Source organism: Ichthyophthirius multifiliis (assembly GCF_000220395.1).
Source record: "Ichthyophthirius multifiliis unplaced genomic scaffold scaff_1120509251169, whole genome shotgun sequence".
Taxonomy (NCBI): domain Eukaryota; phylum Ciliophora; class Oligohymenophorea; order Hymenostomatida; genus Ichthyophthirius; species Ichthyophthirius multifiliis.
In genome coordinates, this window is record NW_004086138.1 from 23,246 (window position 1) to 33,764 (window position 10,519).

General features: G+C 15.4%; 2 protein-coding genes and 1 non-coding gene across 3 annotated transcripts, besides 20 other annotated features; 1 reads left to right on the plus strand and 2 right to left on the minus strand. All coding sequences in view use genetic code 6, as the record gives it.

Moving 5' to 3' along the window:
- Nucleotides 1-931: 931 nt before the first annotated feature.
- Nucleotides 932-970: a microsatellite.
- Nucleotides 935-977: a microsatellite.
- Nucleotides 940-977: a microsatellite.
- Nucleotides 978-2,028: 1,051 nt separating this feature from the next.
- Nucleotides 2,029-2,075: a microsatellite.
- Nucleotides 2,032-2,085: a microsatellite.
- Nucleotides 2,037-2,086: a microsatellite.
- Nucleotides 2,084-2,121: a microsatellite.
- A 15-nt stretch (nucleotides 2,122-2,136) lies between these two features.
- IMG5_152770 (hypothetical protein) lies at nucleotides 2,137-3,031 on the plus strand (the record flags this gene model as incomplete). The annotated part of the gene is made up of 2 exons (XM_004030781.1): nucleotides 2,137-2,383; nucleotides 2,451-3,031. 2 exons carry the CDS (start codon nucleotides 2,137-2,139, stop codon nucleotides 3,029-3,031), a joined length of 828 nt encoding a protein of 275 aa, XP_004030829.1.
- A 45-nt stretch (nucleotides 3,032-3,076) lies between these two features.
- Nucleotides 3,077-3,132: a microsatellite.
- Nucleotides 3,133-4,491: 1,359 nt separating this feature from the next.
- Nucleotides 4,492-4,524: a microsatellite.
- Nucleotides 4,519-4,553: a microsatellite.
- A 493-nt stretch (nucleotides 4,554-5,046) lies between these two features.
- Nucleotides 5,047-5,121: a microsatellite.
- Nucleotides 5,059-5,115: a microsatellite.
- Nucleotides 5,122-5,130: 9 nt separating the features above from the next.
- Nucleotides 5,131-5,159: a microsatellite.
- A 232-nt stretch (nucleotides 5,160-5,391) lies between these two features.
- On the minus strand, nucleotides 5,392-6,206 carry IMG5_152780 (hypothetical protein; the record flags this gene model as incomplete). The annotated part of the gene is made up of 2 exons (XM_004030782.1): nucleotides 5,392-5,850; nucleotides 5,961-6,206. The coding sequence occupies 2 exons, from the start codon at nucleotides 6,204-6,206 to the stop codon at nucleotides 5,392-5,394; spliced, it is 705 nt and encodes a 234-aa protein (XP_004030830.1).
- A 610-nt stretch (nucleotides 6,207-6,816) lies between these two features.
- Nucleotides 6,817-6,843: a microsatellite.
- Nucleotides 6,844-7,258: 415 nt separating this feature from the next.
- Nucleotides 7,259-7,291: a microsatellite.
- A 467-nt stretch (nucleotides 7,292-7,758) lies between these two features.
- Nucleotides 7,759-7,831, minus strand: IMG5_152790. The gene has a single exon. It is a non-coding gene; the product is annotated as a tRNA-Lys (tRNA).
- Nucleotides 7,832-7,877: 46 nt separating this feature from the next.
- Nucleotides 7,878-7,922: a microsatellite.
- A 1,368-nt stretch (nucleotides 7,923-9,290) lies between these two features.
- Nucleotides 9,291-9,367: a microsatellite.
- Nucleotides 9,310-9,370: a microsatellite.
- A 581-nt stretch (nucleotides 9,371-9,951) lies between these two features.
- Nucleotides 9,952-10,042: a microsatellite.
- Nucleotides 9,981-10,039: a microsatellite.
- Nucleotides 10,043-10,519: the final 477 nt, after the last annotated feature.

The following is a 10,519-nucleotide window of genomic DNA, read 5'->3' on the forward strand; positions in this document are numbered from 1 at the left end:
TAATTAGTTAACATAATAAAAATATAATGTCAAATAAATTATTATTAATATAATATATATTATAAATATAATTTATCTTTTCATTTATTTATATTGTAGATTTCATATAATAAAAAATTTATAACTTAATAATTTTCTTTAATTTATAATAAAAAATATTTTTTTAATTAAAAATAAACAAGCAAAATAATAAATATTAAAAACTTTAAAATTTATTTCTTTAAAATCGAATTTTCAAAAATTCTAAAAAATATGGTTTAAAATAATAATTTTCCCTTAAATTTAAACTTCCGAAATAAATGCTTAAGTTATTTAATTTAATTAATATTTTATATAGTGTCTACGATTTTAAATATATATTAAATGTTTTAACTCTTGTAAGATGAGAATAGCATTTATTTTTATTATGGTGTAGCAATATTTTTATTATATATACTTTAATGGTTTTATGGTTTTTTAAAATTAGAATTAATTGAAGTTTATAATCATAAATACGTAATACTAGCAAAATTATTATTTTTAGATCATATATTAATTTTATATTTGAATTGGAGATATCCTAAATGCGAAAAGAGCAAATAAGTTTATTAATCTTTTTACAGTAGCTCTTTTTTTTAAGTAATTTTCTATTACAATAAAATTAAAATATTTTTTGATAGGCAAGATTTATAAGTGTAATAATTATATATATTGTATCATTTCATGCTTTTTAAAGTTTAAATTTGTAATATATTCAAGTCAATTTAATATGGATTAATGCTGTTAATTTAGGACTATATAATGGCGAATATTTAATTTGCTAAGTATTTAATTTAACTGAAGAATTTATTAATTATGGAACTGAAGTTTATTCTCGTTCTACTTTTTATTCTATGCTTTTTATTATTAATAAAAATACTTATGTTTTCAATTATAATAACACTTTTATTGATTATATTTTAATTGTATTTTTATAATTTATTTTTATTTTATTTTTAAATATATAGTATTTTGGAGTCTGTGGATGTTTATCTGTACTTTTATTAATTTATAATTTAATTGTGAATAGAATAGGATTATTATAAAGTATAATTTCAAGTAATTATTTATTAATAAATTTAATATATTTAAGAGTTCCTTCAAATGTGATTTTGTTTTAAAAAAAGCTAATTTGTATAGATAATAAAAATGTACAATAAATAAATATGTAAATAGTAATTATAAGTGCAATTATAAGAATTTTTGAATTGGGTGCTCTATATTATCATTACTTTAAATATATAAATGATGATACAGTTATTACTTTATATTCTTACTTTTTTTATTAAATTAACTTTACTATTATTTTTGCAGCTATTTATATTTTTATTTTAATAACACAAATTTTTTACTCGATTATTGCTTTTAATTGCAAAACAGAAAATAGTTTTAATATTTAATAGTAAAATGATTAAATTAAAATAGATAAAATCAATAGTAATAATTTTTATATTAATAATAAAATAAATGATTAAAATAATTAAATTAATTGTTTAAATTTATAAGGGGATACTTATATAAATAATATTCCGAGCAAAACTAACATCAATCAAACTAATATTAATATAAATAACAACAAAAATAACAATATCAATATCAATAACATTTATATTATCAAAGAAACTAGTGCAGCTTAAGATTTGTAAATAAAAAGACTTTCTACTACTAGTTTTAATACTAATGATTTTGATGAAGATTAAAAAACATAAAGAGTTAGAATTTTTAATATAAAAACTATTAAGAATGCTATTTGAAGATTAATATTTTTAGGTTCATATTAAATACAAAAATACTATAATTTCTTTGTTTTGCTTTTTTGGATTAACACTTCAATAAAAATATTATACTAATTAGTATTTTTATATAATTGTTAATAATACTATATTTAATCAAATTAAAATTATTAATTTTTATTTAATTAAATTTAAAATATTATTATTATAATAATAATTTTTACTTTATATTTTTTTTTTGTTAAACTAGTGAAACTTTATTAATATTTTTGGTTTTTTTTATAATAAATAATTAATTAATTTTATAATAATTAATTAAATAATAACTAATTAAAAATTTTTCTATAAAAAAAAAATATTTCTAAAAAAATGATCCATTAACAAAATGTAACAAAATAAAAAATAGAAAAAAATTAAAATATATAAGGTAAGTGATTTATTATATATTTTATCGAAAGAGCCGCATTAAAGATTACCTTAGGAAATCCAAACTTTATAAAATTGTACTGAACATATTAAATTTTTCAAAGATTTAACTTAAGCAGATAAAGGAAAATCTGATGTACATTGCCTTTGTTGTTAATATATGACATATGAAAGTTATAAAAAAGGTTAGGAAGTAATAAAAATAGGTAAATAAAGAATATTCATAATTTTTTTCTTTTTTTTTCTTTCTCAAAAATACTAAATATATACAAGGAAGTATTGGGGATAAGTTTTATATTATTTTAAATGGATAAGTTTCAATTCATATAAAGAAATATTAAGATTATGATTAAGAAATTCAAATACAAGGAAATTAAAATTAACTTATTAATGTAGGCATTTTATAAAGTGGATAGTCTTTTGGAGAATTGGCTTTATTAAGTAATAAACCAAGATTAGCGACTATTATTTGTGAGAGCGATTGTGATTTTTTTATTCTTGAAAAAAGGACTTTAATAAAATTTTAAAAAACAAACAAAAAATATTAAATTAAAAATTAGATTTTTTATAAAACATACCCTTTTTGGCTAATTTAAGCAAATAAAATATTAGAGATATTTATTCTAGGTCTGTTTATTAACCTTTCATTAAAAAATAAGTTGTTTTTTTAGAAGGAGACGTTTCTTAATGTATGTATATTATAACTAGGGGAGTTTTTACTGTAAAAAAAAATATAATATTTTATATAAAAAAAACTAGGCAACTAAAAAGTTCTATAATAATTAAATAGATATAAACGAAATGAGTAAAAAAAGATTAGTTAATTAAGATTTAATAGAATTTAATACAAATGAAAAGTAGAATTACAAACAAATGCCAGTTAAAAAAAAAAAATTAAAATATTTATATAAATATATATATATATATATATATATATATATATATATATATATATTTTTTTTTATAGATATTTTCATTCTGTGATTAGGATATATTTGGTGAATTTGAATTAAGTAATAATGAAAAAAGATAATATAGTGTTATTTGCGATAGTTTTGATGGCGAGTTAATTGTTATCTAAAAAAAATTATTTATGGCTAAAATTTTTAACGACTTAGTGTGTAGAGAATATATAATGAAGTTATTATAAACTAATTAGTAAAAAATAAACTAAAGAATTCTGTAAATATAAAATCATGTGAATAGTTATTGGTAATATTTGACTGATAATAAAGCTAATTTAATTAATTAAAATGAATTATTATAAGAATCTAAATAAATTAAAATGAATTTTATATATTATAGTTAAGATAATGATGATAATAATGATAATTTAGATAATGAAAATAATTAAAAGGAAAATAATGAATATCCGTTTTAAAAAAAAGAAAATAATGATAATAATAATAATATATTACCTGCTTATGTTAGTAATTATTTAAATTATAAAGAGATTAAAACGCTTTCTGAAATTGCGATGAAAGATCCTAAGTTTGTAAAATATGAATCTTAAAACGAAATTAGTAATTTAATTGATGAATAAACTATTTTAAATTAAAATGTTAAAAAATAGAAGAAAAAATTAAATTAGATAAGTATAATATTTTAAAATATGTTTTATTAATTTTTTTGTTTAATTAAAAAAAATAAGTAATAAATAACTTAATAGATTAAAAAAATGAAACAAAAAATTAATCAATTAATCAATAATATATAAACACATAAAATAATATTAATGATTTAAGTGAAAGTAAATTTGAAAATTAAAAAATAAGTTCAACTACTTCAAAGTAAAATATCTAATTATCTTTTCCTGTTTATCATAATAAAGTAAAGAAATAAAATCAAATTTAGGATGAAAAAAAACAATATAATAAATATTTTAATTTTTAAAATAAAAAATAATAAATTGACTTATTAGAAGGAATTAATACGAGAGATATAGATATAAATACTTATGAACTATTTAAAGATTTAGTTGTTTTTGATGAAGTTATTTCTAAACTAGAGATATATAATCAAATTAAAGAAATTTAAAAAAAGAAATAAAACTAAAAACTGCCTTACAAAAATTATTTAAATTAAAATAAAAATCTTATTATGAATTAAAAATTAAAATAAATACTCAAAAATACATTCGATAAAAATGATTATATTTCTATGAATGTTAATTTAAATATTTATATATAAAAATTATTTTTTTTAAATTTATAATTTATATAGGAGTCTTAAAAATAAATTAAAAATAAATTTTTGACTCATAAATAATCTGTTTTTTCAAATTAATATTCTGATGAAAATACTTTATGAAATTAAAATTCACAAGAAAAAATATCACAAGAAAAAAAATAAAAAGAAAATAAAAAGAAAAATAAACTTTATAATAACAATTCAAATAATTTTTTTTATAGTAAATAAGAATTTCCCATTAAAACTTAAACATTAGAGTATATATAAATAAAGGAAAAAATAAAAAATAAATTAATAAAAATTGAAGAAAACGATAGTTATAATATTAATTAAAAAAATAAGTAAAAAGATATAATATAAACTGAAAATAGTTTAATGACATAATAAATAAGAAACGAATATTATAACAAAAATGGAAAATAATAAATAAAATAAAGAAAAATATATATTCCAAATAAATAAAAAAATAAATCATAATTAAGTTTAAATAATTCTAATTAAAATATATGTAATACTTAATATTCAAATACATATAATAATAGCAATTCTAGAAAAAACTTAATAAGACCATATTCAAGTATAAGTAAAGATGAAGAATGCAAAAATTAATTTTTTAATAGTATAAATACAAATAATTTTTTAAAAGGATTTAACATAAAAAAATAAAATTTGAAAAACAAATAAAAAAATAAATAATAATAATAATAATAATAATAATAATAATAATAATAATAATATAAAAAATAATTTAAAACACCATCAGTAAATAATAATTTTAAATAATTAATTTTAGATCTAAGCAAAAAATTTTAATTTAAGAAAACTGAAATAAATAATTATGACAATTTAAAATGAAATATAAAATTATGTATATATTTAATTCTTTTATAAAATTTAAATCAAAAAATATAAAAAAATAATTTATTTTTTCTCATATTTAATTTTTTGATTGTTTTTATAAAATATATATTATTTTTTTCTAATTTATATATTTTATAAATTACACCATTTTTTATATATTTTTTCATTCATCTTCATAATAATAACTAGTTAATATACTACAAGTTCTCGTCCATATTCTTTTTCTAACATAATAGAAACTTTTATTCCAATTTATAACTTATGCATCTTTAAATCTTTTTCCATACATCCAACCTTAATTATCTGTATTCGATGAAATTTAAACTTTCCACTCTCCATCCCATTCCCAGTTTTCATTAGGAAGCTTAAAATCGCATTTAGAAAGAGATTTTAAACCTTAATCATCTGACCAATCAGGAAAATCTCCTGGTAACATTACATTAATCCAATCTTTTCCTAGCCACCATCTTTAATTTTCCTATATGATAAATTTCTTTTTAACTTTTTAAATTCCTGATTGCTTTTCAGGAATTTAAAGAGCATTTACTATTATTTAAGGACAATATTTCAAAAGAATATTATTTTCTAAATATTTATTTAAGCATGATGCAATTTTATCAAGCTTTATTTTTATTTAATTTTATATAAATAGCTTAAACATATAATATATAAATATATAATTAATGTATTTATAATTATTATTTAAAAATATATAAAAAAAAAAACATATACTCTTTAGGATTATGATTTTTACATGAAACACCCTAATTTAGTATTTTAAAGAAGAGAATTCCAAAAAATAATTAAAAGAAGAGTTTAAAAGGAAATAAATAAAAGAAAAGGAATAATGAAAAGCGAATAATTTCTGAACTTTTAAATAATCTAAACAACTTGTGTTTTGTCTTCTTATTAAATTGCATTTGATACCAAATCATGAAGATTTATGTAGTCTTTTTATCCAGATTATACAAAAATCATATTATTTTTGAATTATTTGATTTTCGTCAAATTTTCTTAAATTAAATTATTTTCTTTGATTTATTTCCTCCCGAATTTAAATATGAGTTTTGTTATTTGACTAGTATTTACGTATGCATAAAGAAAAAATATTAACAAAATCTAAATAGGATATAAAATTAATAAAGTAGTAAAAATTCCAAAAAGAAAAGATTATAATGGATTTGTCCATTAATATAATTCTCTCAAATAATTTGATGTTTATACTACTGGACTTAATTTTTTACAAATTGAATTAATATGTCATTCATTTTTAATAATTCTAAGTCTTTTTCTGGATATTTTTCACTCATATCTTGCATTTATTAAGTCATTTATTACATTATATCACCAAATAAACCATGTTAGTTTCCCTGTTTTTTATCATTGCTATTATAGACTTAATTTATTCTATTTAATGTTAGATTATTGTCTTTGGAAGCTAAACTCGAAAAATTTTACAATGAATGCTTTGCAGAATCTTTTGTTTACACAGGAGTTGGAAAATCTATTTCGACTATCATTGTTAAGATTATTTCGTTTTTATTATCTAAACATTTGATGGCTACTTAATCTACTTTTAACTTGTTGATTTTTTTTTAATTTTTTTTTTAATTTTAATACTAATTCATTCGTATCAATTGTCTTTTTGGCTATTATTCTATTATTAGGATATTTTTCGTATATTTCAAATATTAAATAGTCTATTTATTATGATGAGCCAATGTTTTTTATGTATTGATTTTCTGAAAATACGGCTGAGTTATCGCTTTTTGAATATTATACAGTATTTGATGTTACTGTAATTTAGTTAGGGCTCTTTTTTTGATAGTGATTTTATTTTTAAATTTTTAATTTTTTTTTTACAGTTATGGAAACGTATATATAAAAATCGGCATACTATTTTTTAGTAAAATTTAAGGATTTTAATAAAATTTTTATCATTTTAAGATAAATAAATATTCTTTATATTTTTTTTTTATGAATTTTATCTTAATTTACTTATCAAATATTTATATTTTAAGTAAGGCATAAATTTTATTAATTAATAATTTTTTTAATAATAAAAAAATTACATATAATTAACACGTTGTAAAATTATTTCTGATATAGAAATATAAATATAAATAACTATTGATTAAAAATGCTTTTAACAATAAACTAAGTTTATATAATTATTTTAATAACAATAAAAATTAAAACATGAATTTGTATTTTTATTTATTATAAAATATATAAAAATAATAATTAGTAATGTACTTTTCTATGTATATATTTTACAATAAAATTAAGCAGAAATAATAATTTTTAAACTTTAAAAAATATTTTTTCCATTTAATATTTTATAAAAACAATATTTTATTAAAATAAATTTTTTTATTAATATATATAAGTAAAAATATTTTTTTTTTAAAAATAAATAATTTTATATTATATTATATTATTAATATATTTATAGTTAGTATATATTTATATTAAAATATTACTTTTTATATATACAATTTTTTTTTATTTTATTTTTTTTAAAAAAAAACACCCACCAAGGGGCTCGAACCCTTGACCACTAGCTTAAAAGGCTAGCGCTCTACCGACTGAGCTAGACGGGTATTTACAATATATTAAAATATAAATCAAATAATAAAATTAATAATTATATAAATATTTATTTTTTTAAATATAAAATATATTTTTAAAAATTAATGTGCATTGAAAATTAATTATTTTCATTTCAATTATTTTTAATTATAGAATTATATAAATAAATATATATCTAATATTTAAAATAAATTAATATTTTATTTACAGCTCATATAATAAATAAATATATAAATACAAAAAATTATTATTTATATTTTATTTTTATTAAATAATCAACAAATTTCAGAATAATATGTGTCTAAAATATCAATAGCCATCTGAGCAACATGATTAGACTCATTTGATTATAATTAAAGAATTTTATTGAGTATCTAAGTTTCAGAAATTTAATTTTTAACACCAAATTATTATTTTAAATCATTTTAAAATCCATAATTATTTTATTAATATTCAAACATTTTATTAATAATATTTAAACAAACCTATAAAATATCAATATTTTGATAATCTAGTAGTAAATCAAAATTTTCATATAATTATTACTTATTAAATTCCATCCAAAAATATTATTAGAAATTATCTTAAATCCATTCAATTATATAAAGTAAATAAATTAATGTTTTATCATATGAAATGTTTTTTAAGGCGTAAAAAAATACATAGGAAAGTTATATTTTTTATCGATTAAAAATTAAAATATTTAACTATTATCATAAACTAGGTTATATAAAGTAAAAACAGCATTTTTTTTGAGAAATTTATTCTATTTCTATTATATATTACTATTATTTATTTCCAAGAAAATATATTTATCTAAATTATTTGCTAAAAGAAAATTTTAAAAGTAATCTTTTTACGAAAACTCAATTAAAATAAGAAATGCTTTTTCACGAAAAATTTCATTTTCATGTTATAAATAATAAATAAGTAAATTTAAAAATGAATTATTTGTTAATAAATTTAATTCTTCAAATTTTTTAGCTTTTTCTTTTTTTTGAATATTAAATTAAAATAATAATATATATATTTGATTTTATTTACTCGCAAATATAGATAAAGAATATAAGCAATTTTAAACTATTTCTTGTTCAGATTAATATTTAGTTATTGCACGTGTAAATATATCAAAAAACATTTCTAACTCTTAAAATTCCCTTACTTGTTTTACTACACAAAAATTTGTTAGTGCCCATATACAAGTATTTGTAAATTAAACTTCTTCGAAATAATTTGTTTTGAATAAATTTTCTTTTATTATATATGGAATTTCCGATTTTAATATTAAATTTCTAGTATTTTAATCATCTGCAGCTAAATTTCCTATTATTTCAACTAAAAGATCCTATATTTCAAGATAATTTATAAATACAGGAAATATTAATTAAATTTTATTTAATATTCCTTTATAAATTAGTTCATTTATTATATTTGTGTTTGCATTTCCACATATAAAAGATAATATCCATAATATTAAATACTAATATTAATATATATATATATATATATATATATATATATATATATATATATATTTATATTTATATATAAATTTTACTATTGTATATGGAAAGTCTTTTAATTAATCTAAATATTCAAGCAATTTTATTGGAAAATATTAATTTATATCAGCACACATTACTATATCTTTTTCTAATAAAAATTTATATTTTTATAAAGAAGTTATAAATATTTCTATATTAATAAAGTTAATTATATTCTTTTCTAATGACTATTAATCATTCTATGATATTGTTTCATAATTTAAATTCTTTAAGGCATTTATTATTTACTAAGTTTATATTTCTTATTATTATATATTTGATTTAGGATTTATTTAAGGAATCTCAGTTAAATTTTTTATTTAATAACGAAAATTCCTTATTGCTTATTCTCGTTTTTGTTTTCGCTTTTATTCTGAAAATTATATTTTCTTTATATTTAATAAGGTTTTTGTAGAAATGATTTATTGCATATTTATATAAGTCTATAATTATATTAATTAAAATTAAAAATATATTATTTATATTATTTTAATATTTTTATATATAAGATATTATTTTATTAAATTCATAAAAAATATATATTACCGCCAATCCAAATAATTTTATTAATAATTTTAAATAAATTAAAATATAAATTTAATTAATTAATATATACAATATTATATATAAATATAAATTTAAAAATATATATACAATAAATAATAATAATATATAAATATATTTTAAATATATTTAATATTTAAGTCTTTTTTATATTATTTTTTTATTACATGAAGTAAAAAATTTATAAATAATTAGTATTTTTCAGAAATTACTATACATTTTATTTTATTTAGGTAAATATTCTATTCAGTTTAATATGTTATATTAAAAATAATATAAAAAAAATAAAAAAATAGTTACTATTTTTCTTTTAAAATAATTTAACTTTAATGAATTAAAGAAATACCTTTTAGATAATATATATATAAAAAATAAAAATTTAAGTTTTAAATAAAGGTTTATATTAATTTTATTTTAAAAAATAAAAAATATAATTTTATTTTATTTAAACTTAATAAGGAAAATTATTTCATATGAGAAAAAAATAACAAATATAAATATTAAATATATAAAAAAAAAAATTATTATAATTTTATAAATTGAAAAAATAAAAATATTATTATATTACTTTTTTAATGCTTTTACAAAATA